The 20,724-nt window shown below is 46.5% G+C and overlaps 1 protein-coding gene across 1 annotated transcript in view; it reads right to left on the reverse strand.

Annotated features, from left to right (window-relative positions):
* Positions 1-1,051: 1,051 nt before the first annotated feature.
* The window catches only part of ELOC (elongin C), a 118,670-nt gene continuing 98,997 nt past the window's right edge, over positions 1,052-20,724 (reverse strand). The window contains exon 4 of the mRNA XM_069621217.1: positions 1,052-1,664. Within this exon, the coding sequence (XP_069477318.1) occupies positions 1,474-1,664 (191 nt within the window). The 3' untranslated portion in view covers positions 1,052-1,473. The remainder of the gene's footprint in view (positions 1,665-20,724) is intronic.

The following is a 20,724-nucleotide window of genomic DNA, read 5'->3' on the forward strand; positions in this document are numbered from 1 at the left end:
CTATTTGGATAAAACAAGAGTTATGTGCCGATTTTCATTGGTTCAGCAAATAAAGGCAAGGCAATTTTGAGACTGGCTTGCATCATGCTATGCTACAGAAATAGACCTATATGAGGAAAACTCTCTGCAAATCCTACTATAGGGTTGGCGGCCTTAGCTGCAAGGGTGGAGAATACCACTCCTTTACATTTCTAACATGGCTATGTGGAATGAACCCAAACACATTTACAAATTACTATTGCTTACATATTCAGGCATGAAGGGAAGCGAGAAAATGTTGGACAGGTGGTGTTGCATAGCTTGTTTCAATAAGATGATCCTCAGCCTAATGCGTATTGCATTGTGACAGGATGAACATGGTGGACATGCTTTAAAAAGAATGACATTCTATGAAAGACTGAATGATGGAGAAGCATTTGTATACTCTCTAGAGTTGCATGCAACCTGACCGCCACCACTATGAGGACAAGCAACATAATGCCACACTAGTGCATTCAGAAAATGATGATGGCCTTCCGGGTGGAGGACAGTGCCGCCAACCACATTGGCTAGTGCAGTCAGGACATAAAGGAGGATAGGCAATGTCTGGCCAGTTGGCACTGCTATTTTCCAACCGTACCAAATATTCTTAACCCTTCAAGGAGTATTCAAAGAATAAACAGATACAAACATTGTACAAGCATAGCTACAGCCAAGTAAGCTTCCTTACGGTTTTACAGTGGGAGCTGTGGCATATTCATTGCCTGGCTATTGCAACAGTTTGTGATATTTTCATTCAGAAAAAGAAACTTTGTTTTGGCTTTAGATGCACTGAACCTACAGACGCTCTAGATACAGGAGCTGACAAAGTAAATTAGAAACGAGCTGCTTGATCAAGAGCAATAGGTTTGCTTTAATCTGAAGATGTATGGTATTTGGCAGAGCTAAACATCTATTGTTTGAAGCTGGTTGCTAATGCCATCCAAGGTTCTAATTTCATGTCAGACATTTGCTCACCAGGGAACACCCATCATCCTGTTAATGTAAAGACATGCACTTCTATTTGCAGAGGTAATTTTGTATAGCGTACTCTTTATTAATGCTCATGATGAAATGGTACTGCAAGAAGGACTACAAGGCTACTGTGCTTTAATCCCAAACCCTTAAATTGCATTTTACAGACATAAAACATATCAGATTAAAATGGGGCAATACAATGAAGCGAAAGTGGCATCTAACAGATAGAGGAAAGCATAACCATCTAATTCTTTTTAGTTTATTAACACTGATACTACAAATATTTGCCTTTGTGTAAGACGCAAAACAAAGTTAACCAACAGTACTTTTCAAACGAATAAATACCCGATACCGTGATGTGTATTACACTTGGTAAATACATGCACACAGCATTGCCACGAGGTAAGAAATAAAGTTACTATCAAAGCACACGTTGTATATACAAAAAAAAAAACACTTTTTTAAAATAATTTTATTTTAACAGTCTAGAAAGTTTGCAGCCATCAGCAGTTCCAGTGCAATTTCAGGTGCTATTGGGAATTCTGGGATTTCAGTAGAACTGTTAGTGTATCGCACCTTGTAGGTAAAATACATGCAGACTTTGGATAACACATGAGATGGAATCTCTCGGAAGTTGACTTCATTCGTTTCATTTTCAGCAAATTGACCTGAAACACACAAGACAAAAGATACTTAAATACTTTTGCTACAGATCGATTTAAATTCTAGAATTACATTTATCTCAAACCTACAATGGACCAACCTCTGAACTGGATGATCATCCATTGCTTTGCTAACAATTCAGAGCACACTATCCGAGGAAAACAAATTACTTTTGTTAACACGTTTTCTGATGGATAGTCTCCGATGAAGCTGCCCCGCCACCAAAACACATCCTGGCCCTCCCCTGCATGGGCTTTACCGTAACACTGCATGCAGAATTGCATAAGAAAATAATCATTACGTAGATTTATCTGTTATCAGTACTGGTCAGCATGTATTGATTCAACTTTGCAGTGTATGATTGACTACTGTCAGGAAAGATTTCTCTTTCTGAAACTTTACCTCCATAGTTTCCTATGGAACACCCTACCTGCTGCTCTGTTTTTTGACCTGTGCTGGGAGGTAAAGTCTTAGCTTCACTTTCCTTTTGCTCATTGTTATGGAGAAACTGATCAGTCCTTCAAATACCGGGAATCTTCTCCTTTTTAATTCTTGCACTTAACAATTGCCATCAGCAATATGCAGCACAATGGGGATGCTTTTGCATCACTGTAGCTTTTTACACAGGGATTGTTACTTTTATATGTGCCTGAAGGCAGGCTGGTGGCAGCAGTTACATTTTTGTATTATTTTTGTTGTGCACATTCTATCCAAAATAAGAGCCAACACAATCATAAAAAGTAAAACGGGGACAGTTGAGATATACTATGTGACGAATCCTTGGATGTTGTCCCTTCTTGCCAATGAGGCCAGAGAGGTAACATTGCTACCAGATAGTGTCCCCCCCCCTTCCCTCTGCGGTTGGTACTTAGTGGAAGGATCTCATGGGGAGGGACCCCCCCTAATGGGACTAGAGACGGACTATCCAGAGAGCACCCTGTACACTGTGCCAAAACACCTCTCCCCACCAACCCGATAACCTGGTTGTCCTATGTATGAGAATTTGCAAATTACTGGGACGAAGAAGAACCTGGTCTACCCAAAGGAGATTACTAGGATAGGTACTGGGACAAGGAGGAGGTGCAGAGCCATGAAGAGCACTCCCACAACTACACTGAATGTTCTAGTGAGTCCAGAATTCCGACTGGCCCAAAAAGTGTAGAAAGGGCAGAAGGACTCTAGGACAAAGAGAGGAAGGGTTAGGCAAGAATGTATGTAGTAACACAGACTACACAACACTTGTCGACTTGGTATTAGGTAACCCACCTTTTGGTATGGGGCTGTACTACACAAGTTGGTAGTGTGACTGAGCAGCCAGGCCCATCTCAAGAGGGGTAAATGTAAGCTGTAGTAATGCAATTCGCAAATACAAGTAGTAAAGTAACACTTATATTCAATGTTTCAATTATAAATAGTTATTTAACATCAATTTTTAAATAAGCGTTCTTTAAAAAGGGCAAGATATGTAAATCAAATATACTTTAAAATATTTTCCAGAATCAGCATAAGTTAGTAGATACGCTTTAGAGATTCTTTTTACACACTTCCTACACCTAGCGGTGACTTCATTCACAAGGACAGAAATTGCATTTATATATCGCTAGTACACTTTGCAGATTCTGAGGTTGCAGAAAGAGAAAGTTAAAGGAAGGAAAAAAGTTCTACAGGTTCTCGGGGCATGAGAGTATAATCTTCCAATGAAGTCTTGACAAAAACTTTCCCAGCAATAACAGTGTAAACACAAGTGATCACCCCTGAGAGACAGAAAATATCAAAGTCAACGGACTAGAAGAGTCTGCAGGGAGCTAGGACAGCCCAAGTCAATTGGAGCACAGTGTATGGAGCTGAGGCACTTTGTGGTTGATAAAAGTCTTGCACAAGTTAGAGAGTTTTGTAGAAATCACTTGTAGGGTGACGAGCTGTTAAATTTGTGGAAAGCAGAGTTGAAATCAGCTCTACCAAAAGTAGCCACTGCAAGTCTTATCTGAGAAGAGCAAAGCTAAATACGCTGAGCTGAATACCCTAAGTCTGAACAGTACCTCAAGAAGAGTGGTCCTATTGTAGCGATGCAGACACTGGGTTCCTGAGCCTCAGTCGTGGGGACAAGAGGGAGTATGTGAGGACTCCTGCGGCAGCAATTTGGAGGTTGTCAGCAGCTACAAGCTTTTTTCAGATCAGCAGCATTTTGCGGTTTCAATACGTGATAACAGCACCACCGTGGATCTTGGATACCGGTTGTGCTTCCTTCACTCCTTGAGTCCTGCACTCTGGTGAGGGGACTCGAGCTCTGTCACCCTGCTTCTGGAGGGTCCTTAGGTCCTCCTGGTGCTTCTGCCTGGATTGTAAATGTTGCCCTCTACTACAGATTTCTTGACCCCTGTTACTCGGTCCCTGCAGTAGCAAAGTAGTACATTCAGTTGGGGAAGATGGTCCAGTGGAGTTCGTCTCAGGGTTAGTTTGTCCCACTAACCCAAGGGAAGAAGTCGTCCCTTCCGGAGCTTCGTCGATCAGAAAAAGGAGTTTCAGCACAGCAGCAGGGCTTCACCGGACTATTCAAAGGCCCAGGAGGATGCAGCAAACTTTGTTCATGGTTTCTTAGTTGGGTGTTCTTCATAGTGGTCGGCTCTGCCTCTAGTCTCAATGCCCTCACCTTTTAACCTTGCCAAGGCCTTTTTTGGTGATTTTGGTATTTCACCATTCAATGCCTTCTAACGTTTTCTATTTCATTAACCCCTTAAGTGCCAAGGACAAGGTATCTCGTCCTTGGCAACAGGAAGGTAATCCCAAGGACGAGATACCTCGCCCTTGGCACTTAAGGAACAGGTTTCTCCCATTCATGCACAGCCTAGGCTGTTATTCAAACAGCATGCATAGCCAATCAGGACTGGTTGCATTCATGCACTCCCAGAGAAAAAGGACAGTGGAGTTTCGGGAACCTCTCACTTCCGGCCCTTCTAGAGACACTGGAGCCAGAGGCGGGTTTCAGGACTGAAGCCCGCAAAAAGGCAAAACGAACAAAGGGCTCAAACCTGGCTGGGCGTGCAGAGTAAAACCCAAGAAAGACCTCACAAACAGAAAATGGCGAAAAAAGACAACCAGGGCCATTTTGACAAAATGGTCACCCATAGGTGCTATACTGCAGCCGAGGGTTCAGCCTGCTGTAGAAAAGCACAATAGTAGGAAAGTTAAACTACTGCCACCAGCCATTTAAAGTAGTGAGGGTAACATAAAAAATGTTATAGGATAATGTAGGATATAAGGCTACTAGGTAACCCCCCCCCGCCCCAGCACTCTCTAATTTGTACTGTATAACTATTTCCTGCAACCAAGTTCTCAAGTATCCTTGTACAAGTATCCTTGTATTGTCTGCGCCCAGCTACCCTTTGGGTTTGGTTCTGCGCTATACCAAAGAAACAAACAAACAAACAAACTACACATAGGATGGTGTGTGCTGGACATACTAAGAGAAAAAGGTAAGTAAAGTCAATTTCACTTTACTATTCTTGGGAACAGTAGTTATTACAAGAAAGGGATATTTAAACCTTTTGAGAAATCAAAAGGATGTCTCTGTGACACTGCACTGAAGGTGGTGTGTGTCACCATACAAAAAGTAGATACCTATGGACTTTGTCAAACTAACAGTGGAAAAACATAATCCCATCTAGTCGCACACCTCACCACATCCATAAAACAGGTAATTTCAGTCCTGGCACCACTGAAAAGCAAAATAATCTAACCTGGGGCACAAACATGTGGTTCTCTGATGACATTATCGCCATCAGACAGACAAAGATCATGAGAAAGAGCCTGGCGCAAGAACCCCAGCCCAGCCACATTAGCTCATAAGCAAGCAGTGAAGGAATTCACAACGGCCATTACTACTTCCAAATCTACCTACTTTAATAACAATCAGATCTTTGCAAATTTTCAGGACACCCCCTCCACCAACCAAGACCTAATAAAGGACTCTGCATGGTGCCAGGAAATCAACAATGGGTTCCTGGCCAAGATTGCGGTTGACAGACCATTAGCAACATCCAGACCTCATCACGGGATGTAATACTTAGACGAACGTCTCTCAGGACCCGGACGCCCGCACCTAATAAAATCCCCTTGGCAATTGCTGTCCGGCAGATGTCTTTAAGAACTCACTGGAGCTATTGCCCCCTGGATGACCAAACTCATTCATCTTTCCTTCGATGAAGGTGTGGTTCCATCCTCTCTCAAGGAGGTTTGGATTACACCATCCCTAAATAAAGGCACATTTAGACCCCTGCGTTATTGGCAACTATGGACCTATTACAAATGTGCCATTTATCCTTAAGATCATGGATATACTAGCCTTTCTACAACTACAGAAACATCGAAGACCATCAGATTCTTGGCAAATCAGGTTTTAGAGCTCAGCACCAGACGGAACCTGCGATGCTCTTCTATTTCCGATACTCTTGATGCTCTTGCCCCCGTCATGAGGATCTGCTTGAAGTCCAAAGCCAAGTGCAATTCCTGGATTGACTCCGACCTAGCTACACTTAAACGTAAGTGTAGGCGGCTGAGAGGAATTGGAGGGCTTATTGTTCATCCTCTGACAAACTGGCCAGTCGCCTGCTCCAAAGGCAATACAGACTCTGTCCTCACCAAGAAGAGAGTCCACATTCAAGCCCTTGTCTCGGCGGCATCTAACAACTCGGCCGAACTCTTTAAAATCTGCAAGGAGCTGGCCAACCCTGCTGCAGTCTCTACCCCTCCTGTTGCCTCCCAGGCTCTCTGCGATGCCCTTGCCTCTCACTTTATCTCAAAAACCCAGGACAGCCTGTCCACCCTTACTTTGCCTTCCCTTCCCCGCCCCTCTCCGTCTATGCCTGCTGACCCTCCTTAAGCCGCCCCCCAACCCCCTTCTCGTCCTTTCCTCATTTTTCCCCCGATGAGGTTGCTAGACAAGTCTGATCTATGAAAACCTCATCACAACAGGTTCATCCCTGTTCCTCTAAAACCATCAAGGACCACATTGACACCCTTGCTCCAGCCCTTGCTGACTTTTGCAACCACTCTTTTGCCTCTGGATCCTTCCCCTCCCCTCTGAAGCACTCCCTTGTGCATCCTCTTCTCAAGAAACCCACAGCTGATCCTACCTGTCCGGCTAACTATCGCCCAATTTCCATTATTCCCTTTCTGGGCAAACTCCTGGAAAAACTGGCCATCTCTCAGCTCAACCTTCATTCTGACATGGTTGGCTGTCTTAATGACCACCAATCTTGCTTCAGAGCTGCCAGAAGGACAGAAACTGCTCTCCTGAACATCCATGAGGATCTGCTCTCCAACCTTGACGCTAACAGTCCCTCTGTCCTCATCCTACTCGATCTCTCATCTGCCTTTGACACAGTCAACCATACCATCCTGCTCATCCGTCTCTGTGATAACCTCGGTATCACTGATCAGGCGCTGGCCTGGCTGACTTCCTCTCTGACCGACCCTCCCAGGTCAAACTTGGGTCCTTCCTATCATCCATCTCCCTCTCTACGTGTGGTCTTCCCCAGGGATCCAACCTCTCACCCTGGCTTTTCAACCTATGCTTGGCATCTCTCGCCCACTGCATTGCCATTTTCTGTTCAAATTTCCAGTGCTACGCTGACGATACTCAACTCATCTTCAGGCTCTCCTCGGCCACCTCCTCTCCTTCTCTCATCTCTGATTGCCTTTCTGCCATTCAAGATTGGTGTTCCGCCAACGATCTCTGTCTGAACGCCAGCAAGACTGAAATCCTCCTCATTGGGACACCTTCGCCATCCTTTCCCCTCACTCTCTGACCGGCCTCCCTTGGCCGGCCTCCCTTGGCCCCCTCCTACCCCCTGCGAGGTTAAGAACCTCAGGGTCATCTTTGATTCTACACTTTCCTTCTCTGCCCACATCTCTGAGGTCTCTAAAAACTCAAACTTCCTACTGCACCTCCTCAGAGGTACTCTATCCGTCCCCTCTTTCCCCCAGAAGCTCAATGTCTCCCAAACTCTGGGTCTCTCTAGGTTGGATTATTGTAACAGCCTCTTTCTAAATCTACCTGCCTCTTCTCTCCGCCCTCTGAAACTAATCCAGAACAAGAATGCAAGACTTGTCCTTGGCCTCAAGCCCTGGGATCGTATCTCTCCAGCTCTGAAATCTCTCCATTGGCTCCCAGTGGATGCACGGATTACATTTAAAACCCTCTTCATTGTCCACAAGGCTTTCTGGGGCCTGGGTCCAAAATATCTTCAGCTATCCCTCCGTAAATACCTCCCCTCTCAAGCTCTTCACTCCTCCTCCTCCAACTCCCTCAGGGTCAGTCGTTTTTCAAAGAAACAAGCTGGGGCAGATCTGTCTTCGGCTGGGGCCTCCCTCTGGAACGGCCTCCCTGCCACTCTAAAACTTGAGGAAAACCATCTCAGGTTCCGGAAGCACCTCCAGACCTTCCTCTTTGCTTTGGCCTTCACCCACCCCATCCTCCCTGCTGATCTGCTCTCTTGGCACCTTGCTTTGGGACACCCTCTGTCTCTGGTCCCAGGTTCCTGCTCATCCTGCCACCCTAGCGCACTGCCTCCGGGCCAACCCTTGCGCTGGGGTTTGTATTTGTACCCATACAGCCCCCCCTTTTCATTTCCCCCCCGTCTGCACTTATCAGACCCACCTCATTTGCTGCCTCAAACCTAGCACTTGCCACTTGGCTGCACTACCACTTTGTGCTGATTTTATCATTTATTTATTTATTCTTTATTATTATTTATCCCGTTTCTCCTTTGCTCTGCACTTTCCCCCACCCCTCCATGCACGTTTCCCCTCCCCCATCCCATGCACTTCCACGTTCTCAATGTCACTGGTCCTAGTAAGATCGTTGTTTTGTTCTCCCCTGTTCCCCTCCCTTGCCTTGTCACGCTCTGAAACACCCGTGTAGGAGCGCGATATAAATAAAATATATCATGCTAGATCTCAAATCTTCCTTGGCTGGCATAGCGGATAGAGGTCATCCCACCTTGCTGATGCTCTTGGACCTCTCTGCAGCCTCCGATCTGGTGGATCATTTACAACTGGAGACAAGGCTTGGGGAGATCTCGCATTGCTCTGATCAAGCCTCCCAGTGGATATCCTCATTCCTCGGTCCTCCCGGATATCCGTTTGTGAAGCAAGCTCTCACCCACCCTTCAAATATGCGGCATCCCACAAGGCTCCCGCTTATCGCCTACCCTGTTGAACATATACATCAGGGCCCTGGACTTAGTGGACACCCTGGGTGTCCGATATACGAATTATGCCAATGGCACTCAGGTAGTCCTTGAGCTCAGCAGGAATCATGAGCAGGATCTGGCTGCCATAAAGAAAATCTACAATGCCATCCAGGCATGGATGGCAAGCAATTAATTCGCCTTGAACTGCAATAAAACCAAGCTTCTGATTGTGGCATCTAGAGCCAGTCTTGGTAAACTGGCCCCAGCCTATGCCAACTTCTGCATTGCGGGTAGTATCATCATGGTGTCCAAGAAAGTCAAGACACTGGGGGTTGTCCTGGACAATGACCGCATGTCTCATACATTCGATCCTCTTGTGGCCTCATTACCACCCTAACCACATCCACCCTTCTTACTACCAAGAACTGTGTGCTATTGGCCTCTGAACTAGTAAACGGCAGACTCGACTACTGCAATAGCCTTCTAGTAGGTACAACAAGCTCAAACATACGAGCTTTGCAGGTTGCTCAGAACAATGCAGTCCATGCCATTCATGGTATGTCCAAATGTGCACATGTATCCGACGCCAGGAGGACATTGTATTGGTTGCCAGTCCAACACCGGATCACCCACAGGATCCGGACGTGTGTTTGGGTCATTTAAATGCTGTACCAATGCTTGTCCAATATGTTAAATGTTAAAAGGTATTTGTATCGCGCACAGTCACCAAGGGAGTTGGTCCCCAGGCGCTCTGGCGGATCTGCAAACGAGAAGGTGGGATGGGTTAGTAGGTGAAGCGGGAGTGGGATAGTAAGAGGAGTGGTGTTCTTTTGGCAGCTTCAACTCAGTATACACCGGGTGCTGAGCGTTGGTGCGAGTATCGGATCGATGTCAGTCCTTGTGTGCTGTTGGTGCGGCTTATGTATTGTTGCAGTGTTGTGAAGTGCGTGCGAGGTGTTGTGCGAGAGATGGTGGTGTGAGATTTTTGAGCGAGATAAGTATGCAGAAATGCTGAGTTTTTTTGTTAGTGGGTTATATGAAGTTTAGCATGCCAACATTCAGAGCTCTGACCGACTGTGGCGATCGCTAATCCTCCCAATACCATCAGGATGGGCGAAGGGGTTACGCCTGGCAGGGGTTTAGGTTTAGTGACACGCTCCCTGTGCTATTCTAACACGCTCTGCAAGTGTTCTCATTCTGATGGAGTAAGTAATGTGGGTTGGGTGTCTATTCTCTTCCTTGGGTGTTGGAGCAGGTGTTGTGGTCTCCACTTACAAAGTTTCTATCTTAATGTGCCTGCTGGGAGTTTTGGATATGATACGGCCGGGAGGCAGTGGATGAGTCATTTAAGTGCTTTCGTCTCGGTCTGAGTAAGTGATCAGTCAATAGTGTCCTCCTTTTGTGGCTATTTCTCATAATGTCTTATGGTCTGTTGTGGGGGTCCATTCTTTGGGTTCTGTGTATGTCCATTTTTGGGAGTGACCAAGGTCGGTAACTTTATTCATCGTTGTTTAGCAGGGTGGGCATTCTTGTTGTAGTTACGTTGCGAAGAGCCATGATTTGAGGAGTTTCCTGAATGCTAGGTGGTTTGTGTTCCGTATATTCTTAGGTAGGTCATTCCAGGTTTTCGGAGCCTGGTGGGAGAAGGGGGATCCTCCAAGTTTTCTTCTGTTATAGGGTTTTGGTTCCAGGCGGATGCCGGTGCTTTGTGTTCTTGTCGGTTGATGTAGGCGTAGTTTATCCCTCATGAATTCTGCGCCTTGTTTGTGTATTGCTCTGTGCGTGATGCACATGGATTTGAACTTTATTATCTGTTTTAATGTTAGCCAATGTAGTATTTTTAGTGCGGGTGTGATGTGTTCTCTTCTGGGTAGCTTGAGGAGGAGTCCTGCTGCATTTTGTATGCGTTGTAGTTTTTTTTTTTAGAAGTCGTTTGGGCATGCTCAGGTATAGGCTATTGGCGTAATTTACTCTGCACATGATCAGAGCAATGATGGTAAGTGTTTTGTTGGCGAATGACAGGAACGGTGGGATCCTTTTTGCCGCTCGCAGGAGGAAGAAACATTTCTTGAGTAGAGCGTTTACTTGTGGCTCTAGAGTGAGGTTGTTATCCATCAGGACCCCCTAGGTTTGATGGTGCTGGTGTGGTGCTGAGCTCTCTTGGCCAGGGGATGTAGCTGATGTCTCCTCCCCTTTATGTAACAATCATTCTCTGTTTTGCCTTGGTCGATTTTGAGGTGGTTGAGGTTCATCCAGTTGAATATATCACAAAGGCAATTCTCTAGTGTGGCGTTTTCTTCTCGGGTGTCTTGTATGTTGAAGATTATTTGAGCATCATCGGCATAGTTGTAGCATGTGAGGCCGTGTCTTTTGAGGAGTTTGATTAATAGGTACATGTAGATGTTGAATAGAAGCGGGGAGAAAGATGATCCTTGTGGTACTCCGCACGTGGAATCTCTAGGTTTGGACATAAAATGTTTCATCCATATGGTTTCGGTTCTGTTTGTTAGGAAGGATTAGATCTATAGTAGGGCGGTGTCTGTTATTCCTAGTCCTTCCAATCTCTTTATGAGGATGTCGTGGTTCACCGTGTCGAAAGCTGTGGATAGATCAAGGAGAATCAGGGCGGTATTGTTGTCTGAGTCTGCGTTCGTTTTTAGGTCGTCCCATATTGAGAGGAGAGCCGATTATGTTCCTCTCATTGGTCTGAATCCAACTTGTGCCTGGTCTAGTAGGCAGTGCTCTTCTATGAATTCTTGGGTTATTTTGTTAATGTACGTTTCTAGCAGTTTGGCTATGTAAGGTATGTTGGAAATGGGTCTGTAGTTGGATAGGTCCTCTACGTTTCCTGTTGTGTCTTTGAGTAGCGGCTTGATGTAAGCCGATTTGAAGGCCTGTGGTACTTTACCTGTTGAGATTGGGAGGTTGAGGAGATTCCTGTGGTATTCCATGGGGGGTTCCTTGTTTGAGAATTGTTTTGTATATGTCCGGGGGGCAGGGGTCTTCAGGAGAGCTTGATTTGTTGTTTTGGTTTACCAGTTTGACTAAAGTCTCCACTGATATTTCTGGGAAGCTTCATAGTTTGTTTGGATGTTCCTCGTGGGTGTCGATGGGGTTTGAGGTGTGATCGCTTGGTCTGCTTTGTATGGTGTGTTGGATGGAAGTTATTTTGTTTTTGAAGTGGTCTCCTAGGTCATCGCATAGTTTCATCGATGGAATTGGCTTGTTGCAGCAACCTGGTGGGTTTTTTATTTCGTTGATGATTTTAAAGAGTTCTTTTTGGGTGTTTGGTGTTTTGAAGATTCGGTTGTCGTAGTGTTTCCTCTTCACTTTTTGTATTTCCTTGTTGTATGAGCGGATCTGTTGCAGGAATTTCAATTTGTTTGCAGTGGTGGTGTTGGTCCTCCATTCAGATTCTACTTTTTGTTTTTTTCTTTTCATGGCGGTGAGTAGTGGGGTTAACCATTTTGCTCTTTTCTTACGTGATGGGGTGAAGAGCTTTTCTTTGGCGATGTCATCTAGGATTGTTGCGATCCAGGTATGGAGCAGAGCAACTTTTTTGTCTAGGCCAGCTTCTTCCATAGTTGTTGCTTGTGCTTTGCTGAGTTCCAGGAGCTCGGTTAGGTTGGAGGTTTTTATGGTTCTCCAATTTCTTTCATCGTGATAGGTGGTTTTTCTTGTTGCTTCTTTGTTGGAGCGGCCGTTGTGATTATGAATGGAATGATGAGGTGGTTGCTCCAGAGTATTTGAATTGGGGGTGCCGTGGTGATGAGGTCCTTGTTGGTGAAGATTGCATCAAGTGTGTTCCCCGTTGAGGGTGTTGCTCCTTTGACTAGTAGTTGTAGGTTCTATATAGTATATATCTATCTAATCAATTGAGTGAAATCCCACACAGTGGGGAGACAGCTCCGTTCCTCTGCTTACTCCACTCTCGCACAGCCCAGACAAGCTGGCGCGCTTTGGGGGGACATCATTTGACATCCAGGCCCCACTACAATGAAACTCACTTCCCAGGCAAATACGCAGGGCTGACAACTTGGCACTGTTTAAGAAGCAAATAAAAACATACCTGTTCAACCTCAACCCAGGCTGAACTTGGTAACCTTTTACTTCCCCTGATCACCGATTCTCTGCCGCCTGACCCCTGTTCGCCTCTTATGTGCGCTCTGAGGCCCACGAGCATGTGGCGCTTTATAAAAATGAAAACAAATAAAATAAATATTTCAAATCAGGTAAAAACACGAGTGAATAAAGGTTTCACTCACTCCAGGTTTTTGGGAAACCAAGCACCCTAACCCCACACCAGAAAGACAGACACTGTGGGACCCACACCCTCATAGGAAGAGCATCACAATCACTGGTATGGCAACACGGGTCTGGGACCAGCACCCAAAATATTAAGCCTGAGAATGACCAGGGGAAGAGGGTGTTGGGTAAGATTTTCACAAATGAATAATCTTCCTGGCCTGTGTCAACCCCAGAACTTTTTGCTTGGACTTGGTGATCATTTGTCCTTGTCCCTAGGCGAGTGGGAATCTTTTCCTCTCGCACCTAGTGTTTTACTGATTTTATGGGTGACCTTTTTATGTCTCTCCACGGGTGACCTTTACATGTCTCCACAGTGTGCGGCTGGAGTTATGATTCCCTATAACATTTGGACTGGGGTTAGGTTGCTCCTTTGGGATGCTTTTTAATTCTCTTATTATTTCTTGGGTGAACCATTGTTCCCAAGAAGTAAAGTGGGATTTCCATCCCCTTTACATTTTATATAGTGAGCCAGCACACCCCACCTTATTTGGGGTGCTGGGGAGATTCATTGTATCCCCTTTCTTGCTTACCTGGTAACATTTTTGCTACAGTTGCAAGTTTACTTGAATGGCTGGTGGCAGTGGTTTACCTGAACGAGGTTTCAGTCATATTACTCGCATGCTGTCAAATCAGCCACGGTAATGTTAAAGGATATTTCTACCTTGCACTATCACCACCTGACTGGTCCCCTGGCGGCTCTTGAAAAAAAGAGCAAGCACTGGGGGCTGGGGCAGGTTTGGGGGGAGGTTGAGTTAGTGGGAATGAGCTGGAAAAGTGCAAGAGAGCAGTCTCAACCCAGTAACTCTGTTAGCTGGACTTGGGGTGTTTTCTGGTCGGTAGCCGTTGTGTACTGTTGTGCAAGTATATGTGTTGTTTGTTTTGTTGTTGCAGTGTAGTGAAGTGAAGTTTGTGCGGATTGTTGTGTTTATAGGCTTGCGGTTGTTTAGAGTTTGAGAGGTGTATGCAGAGGGGTGAAATTGTTGGTTGGTTAGTTGGCATGGCTAACGTTCACATTTCTATCAAAGTGTGGTACATGCTAATGCATAGGAGGGTTACCATTCGGCTAGAATGGTGGGCTCCTTTTTCGCCATTTTTAAGAATCATTGTTCTTTCTTGGGTCTTCTTCTGCCGCCCTAGGTGGGAAAGACCATGGTTGAAGTTTTGTCTTCCACAGGAGTCCTTTGTATTCCCCACCAAGGCTCCAGAGTGTCTGAAGGCAGGAAGCGAGGGTGGGGGTCCAAAATTCTGTAGCTCTTTGTCCTTCACCTTGCCTGAAAGTAACCATTTCCTACTGGAGAGCTGGCTGTCCCCGATTGGAGAGCTGGCCGCCCCTTTTGTGTAAGCTGCATGGAGAGTTTGCAGAAGTTGCGCTGTAATTCCTGATAAATACTCCGATCCTGAAAGCTACTGAGAAGTCAACCACTGGGAGCTCAATCCAAAGGGGAAGATTAAGAAAATATGGCTGTAACTATGCCGAGCAACCAGAGAGCCTGCTGTGTAACCCGAGCCTGAGGTAACCCTTCCATTAGACGTGGGGTCCCAGAAACAATGGCTCCTACCCAGAGGCTGATGAGACTCGCTAGTCTCAAAACAACGTGCGAAACAAGCCATACCTGGACGTGCTGTGACATTCCTGGGCTGCAAACCACCAATACAGAGGGACCTCACGCCCGAGTGCAGTGCAACGTCTTCCTAAATCCGATTCCTACTGAAACTTTGGTGGACTTCTGCTGGACCTCCAGAGAAAGGATTGGAATCCCTCAAGTCCCCTTACCACAGTGTAGGACCGAGGTAGTGAAGAGAATCCGACCAGAGATATTCGTCCTTCATCTGGTTCCTGTAAAAGGGTGCCAAATCCACAGAGTCTTGAGAAGCCTTGATGAATCCTTTGTTGGAAGCCTTTTCTGATGACTGTTGCTGCCAGCTCCCATCTAGTGTGTTTCTTTCGATAAAAGCCCGAGATTGCAGGGACCAGGTCCTGTGCTGTTGCAGCGTGAAGCCACCCAGGAGCTCTTCTTTTCTGCTAAGGTACTGTGTTGCGTGGGTAATACTTAGCTCAGGTCTTGTGTCAATTCTGTGAGGCTGAGTGGGCGATTGGTGTGTTTGCCCATACCGTTTGCCCAGTCCTAACGCTGAAGCGCCTATAGTGAGTCTTCTATGAAGTCGCTGAACACTTTGAACTAACTCTGAAGCTAAAACTTGTTTGCTGAGATATCGCTGGAACTTTGACTTTCTTGCGTCTGAACCGTAGCCATACCTGCCTAAAGCTGGCTCCTAGACCACTAGAGTCCCTCTTCTGAGAAAACCTATGCTATAGAATAGGGAAGGACTCTAAAAGATAAGGCTTGAAAATATAACAAGTGTTGAAAGTACTTACTTGTCAGTTAGTTAGTGGTGTAACTGTAGCTCTGAAACAGAACAAGTTGCAAAGTTTTACAACAGTTATTACTTACCTTTAAGTTGCTGGTAGTGCCTTTAAAAAGACTTTGAACAGTGTTCCACTCTTTTTAAAAGTAATTGTGTTGGTACGGTTTCATTATTCTTAACTGAATGAGTGTAAAAGCTTACCAATAGGGTTTACCTACCTTAAATAATTGTGTTCTTCTTAAGGAGTGCCATTGGGGGTTGCTTCCCCTGCTCTGCTTCAGTGCATTTATAAAACCATCCTGGAGTTACTTATCTGAGTTGCTGGTAGCTGTTATGACAATTTTTCTGAAGTCCAACTAAGGGATTCCCAAGAACCATACTACTGAGACAGTACAAAACTCCACTCTCAGTGTAAGGCTGTACCTCCCGAGTAGTTGGCAGCGTAAACAGAGCAGCCAGGCTCATTTTAGGAAGGAGAGAGGGCTGTAGGAAAGTACAAAGAACCTGTAGCATACAAATGGTTCAGAAGGAACACAAACCGTAAGGTATAAAAAATAGGTTTGGAGGGGCATGGCCCGGCAGCACACCATGCGGACGTGGTTGCTGTGAGCTCCAAGTTAGGGCGCCCGATTACACAGCTCTAATATGGGAAAATTTAAAAAATGTCACTTCCATTCTGCTGCCTGAGGCTGTTGTGACCAGAGCGGGAGCGTTGGCGAACGAAAACGCACCGAGGGAAGCTACTTTGAAGCGAAGTTGTGGAGCTGAGCGGACTGAGCTCCAGTGGCGGTGGCAAGATGGCGGATAAACCGCCAAAATCCTAACGTTCTTTGCTGAAGTGAGTGGCATTGGCTGGGGCAGTCCCGACCCCTGGCTCGTTACCCACTGCATCTACTGGGTGCCAGACCTCGGCTCCTCCCGGCCTGCCGGAAAGCTGTAGACCCTAAGTCTGAGCAGGATTGAGCTGCTCCTGCGTCGCGGAGCTGCCCAGCCCTTATTGAAACGATCGGAGGTGAGGAGAGGGGAGACCGCAGGTGGTCCGCCGCTCGGGAGGGGGCGTTATCGGCTGATCAACCCCCCCCCTCATCTCGAGATTGCTGGCAAGCCGACCCGTGGGGCACCGACTGGGTGGGGCGGGGGGGGACGGGTGCGGTACTGCGAGTGGTGCTGGGAGTAGCTGGCCCGGTGCAGAGCCTGGCCGTGCCTCCGCTCCCCCTGACAACCATTAGCTGGAGAATCCGGTGGAGTGGCGGGATGAGCGGTCGCAGCAATACTGGGAGTGGGGGACCCGGCTCGGCAGCTCTTTACTACAGTTGCTGCGGCGAGGCCCAGAGTAGCCCTCCCATGCCGTACCTGAACGGGAGACCAGAGGCCTGGAAACTAGAATTAGCGCTAGCTAATTGGCTATGGCCACACGCAGCCGCCGAGCTGGGCATGGGAGGAGGATTACCCACAAGCTGATCCCGAGCTATCCAGTTTACAGGCTCTGCAGTCAACCAGAGACCCCCACCTTAGCAGAATAAGAAGACACTACTATCCTACGTGGGAGGTTGTCCACGTTGGGTTTCACATCGACTGTGTTGCGAGTTACTACTTCCCTCAACAGATTTTCTGACAATGCCCAAAACAGCAACAAAGAACAAGACAAACTAAATCGCGACCTTCTTGACGCCTCAAGCAACTCGGAGTCCAGCAATGCAGACAAAAGATCTCCGGTCAGCACCCTCGCACCAGGAATCTGCTAGATCTAAACGTGACCTCAGAGATGCTGAGCTCTCTCAAACAAGACATTCCGCAGGAAATAAAGTTGGAGATTAAATCCACCAAGGACTCACTGGCACGGTCAATGGCCGATCTGAACTCCCACCTGGTGAACCTGGAATCCAGAGTCAATTACTTGGAAAATGCAACCTGTGAACATGCACATGTCTGCACAGAACTCGCCAAAAGAATGGAGATAGTGGAAGAACAACTCGAACTACAGGCGAAACAGGCTGACCTGGCAAACAGGTCGAGAAGAAACAATGTTCGCCTGTGGGGGGTTGTGGGGGGTGGGGTGTGGGGCGATCCTGTGCCAGGTTATGGACCAAGAGCTCCCAGACTATGTGAGAGCCCTCTTTAAGTCCCTGCTAAACCTCAATGATGCGGACCAGCTGCTCTTGGACAGGACCCACCGGGTCTATTCCTCAGCTCAAAGACAGAATTTGCTTTCGAGAGTACACTTTATCCGCCAGACGGAGATCATGGCGGCGGCTAGAAGATTGGAGCCGGTGAAATTCCAAGGTGCATCGGTGACGCTATTCCATGACCTCGCCCCATACACCTTAGCATGCCGAAGGCAGTTGCAAAACGTTACAGCATGGCTCCAAGCCAAAAGAACAGATACCGCTGGGCCTTCCTGTGCAAGTTGATTTTCTCACTTCACGATCGGTCTTACGCCATCAGCTCAGAGGGAGAAGCTAAAGACTTAATGCGAGAACCCAACAAAAATGCCACTACGGATGCTAGAGAACCAAAGCGTTCACCCCTGAGCCCCACGCCAAAAGATAGGAGAAGGAAACCTAAAGGTTGGCAGTCCATGGGAGGACCTCAGCGCTCGGAGCCGCAGTCCACAGATCCCACTTGAAGCAATGTACCCCTAGAAGCTACATACAGAGGGTCCGCCCGTGGATGTGAAAGATCTACTGTTGATTAGGGGAAGACCTAAATACTTGTAAGCCAGGCACTTTTGACAGACTTGTTGGCTGGGAGCTCACTGGACCTCGCAACTACAATTCTGAATGCCCAGCGTAAAATCGCAATAGCTCTGGCGAACCTGCGGATGGAAAAGAGATGACAATCTGCAGCCGCTGCTTTGGTGGCCTGCTAACAAGTAGCTGAGTGAATAGAAGTCGATGCCGATCGAGCGCCCTGAACGGATTACTGTTGAATTAGAATCGATGCTGGTTGAACTCAGCGAACCTCTCCTGCAATTTCTTATACCTTTTCCGATTGCTATTCTGTTTATTACATTTTTTAATATTGTTATGATGCAATGCCTTTTTCTCACATTTGCTCCAACACAGTTTGTTTTGTTTGTTTATTTATCGATATAGCGCTCCAGACCCAGAGGTAAGTGGGCGCTTAGGTAGGCGGTTACAGAATACATTTTGCAAGTTGTGCAACAAGTTCAAAGTACAATTTGCAAAGTTATACATCACTTTTAAAATACAGGGCAAGAATGTCGAGCGGGGGAAGGAAAAGGGGGGACATGGGAGAGGAATGTTAGTTATTATTCAGTAGCCATGAGATGACGGGTTTTCTGAATGATTGAAAGGTAGAGATGGATTTGATGTTCAATAGTAGAGTGTTCCACAGTTGGGAACGCAAGGACCGTGAAGCTAGTTCCTCCCGCTCTTTTTTAGAGTGAATCTTGGCACCAATAGGCATAGGGTGTTAGTGGATCTTGTGGTTTTCGTGGCAGGTTTCAAGGTAAACTTGTTGGTGAGATAAGGGGGGGCGGCTTGGTAGTTCAAGGCTTTATATGTGAGGCAGAGAGTTTTTAGGTTGATTTTTTGTTGTATGGAGAGCCATTTGCATTATTTTCTAATGTTAGAGATGTGCTCTCGCCTGGGAATGTTTAATGCCTCTCGTAAAGCGTTGTTTTGGAGTACCTGCAGTTTGTCGATTATGGATTGGTTAGCACCTAGGTAAAGACTTTTGCAATAGTCCAGTTTGGACTGTATAAGGGCCCTAGCCGGTATGAGGCAACTGTTGGAGGACAAGTAGGGTCTACACGCTCTGATCAACCTACCCGTGTAGGCAGTGGCTGAGGCAGTCATGTTAATTTGTTTAGAGGTTGGTATTGGCATTGAGGTAGAAACCTAGAGTTTTTATGCTTTTAACAATGGGAATAGAGTTTCCATCGTTCAGGCAGAGGCCGTGTGTGGCCATCCATGCCTGAACGATGGTGAAGATTTCGTTGATCAGGGGAACGTCGTCGTTGTAGTTGCCTGATAGGGTCAGGAGTATCTGGGTGTCATCTGCATAATTAGTCTAGGTGACACCCAGATGGTCCAGTTTGTCAAAGAGAGGCTTTGTAAATATGTTATACAAAGTGGGTGAAACACAGGAGCCTTGTGGGACATCACATGTGATGGGGATAGGGTCAGCTGCCGCTGCAGGTGAGAGAAGACCCTCATGGTTCTGTTAGTGAGGAAGGATTGAATCCACGTGACGGCAGAGGGGGAGAAGTGAGCTGCTGCTAAGTGGTTGCAGAGGATTTCGTGGTCAACCAGGTCGAAGGCTGCTGATAGGTCTAACAGAAGTAGGATGGCAGCCTTGTCTTTATCTTAAGTTCATCAATCTGGCTTTTGAAGTCGACAAGGGCCGTTTCGGTTTCATGTTGGGGTCTAAAGCCAGATTGACGAATTCCCAGTAGTTGGTTGGTCTCTAGATAATCTTGAATTTGCAGATAAGCAACTCTTATCTAGGATTTTTAGCAGGAATGGGACAGTGGTGATGGGTCTGTAGTTAGTGGGTGTGGCCGGGTCTAGTGTTTGTTTTTTTTTAGAAGTGGGAGAACCCAAGATTGTTTCAGATTGCTAGGGACTGAGCTGGTAGAAAAAGATAGGTTTATAAGTTTATTTCCTTTACAGTTGGAAGGTTTCAGAGAGGCTATAATTTTTTGTACTTCAGGTTTCACATTCAAGAAGGTAACTTTACGTGAATTAGTATCGGTGGTAGGATGAGTGCTGGGGCTGGTAGCCTTGCTACAAGTAAGTTGTTGTCGTTTGGAGCCCTGTGATTTTGTTGGCTAGGGCATTCTAGATGCTAGTGTACCAGGGTTTGTCCTTCGTACAGGTATCTACTGGCGGGTTAGGGTTTTCTAATTCTTTTAGAATGTTGAATAATTCTCTTGTGCTGGAATCTGCCTGGTTTTCCTTAACGTTGTAGGCTTCTTTCTTAGCATGTATTATCTCACTTTTATATAAGGACGTGGTGTTAGTGAGATTCGTTTTATTTTCAGTGCTATTGCATTCGCCCTTCTGGGGATTCCTGAAGGAGGCTGGGCTGACCCCCTGGATCTCTCATCTCGAGAAGTCTGACAACCTGCCTATACACTACCTGAACCTGGGGGCATGACGTTGGGGAGGTCCTGGGTCCGTCTCCCAGATGGGGAGATACTTGTGTACTATGCTATAAGGATGCCTGAGCA

This window comes from Ambystoma mexicanum, chromosome 5q (genome assembly GCF_040938575.1).
Source record: "Ambystoma mexicanum isolate Mex_15411 chromosome 5q, UKY_AmexF1_1, whole genome shotgun sequence".
Taxonomy (NCBI): Eukaryota; Metazoa; Chordata; class Amphibia; order Caudata; family Ambystomatidae; genus Ambystoma; species Ambystoma mexicanum.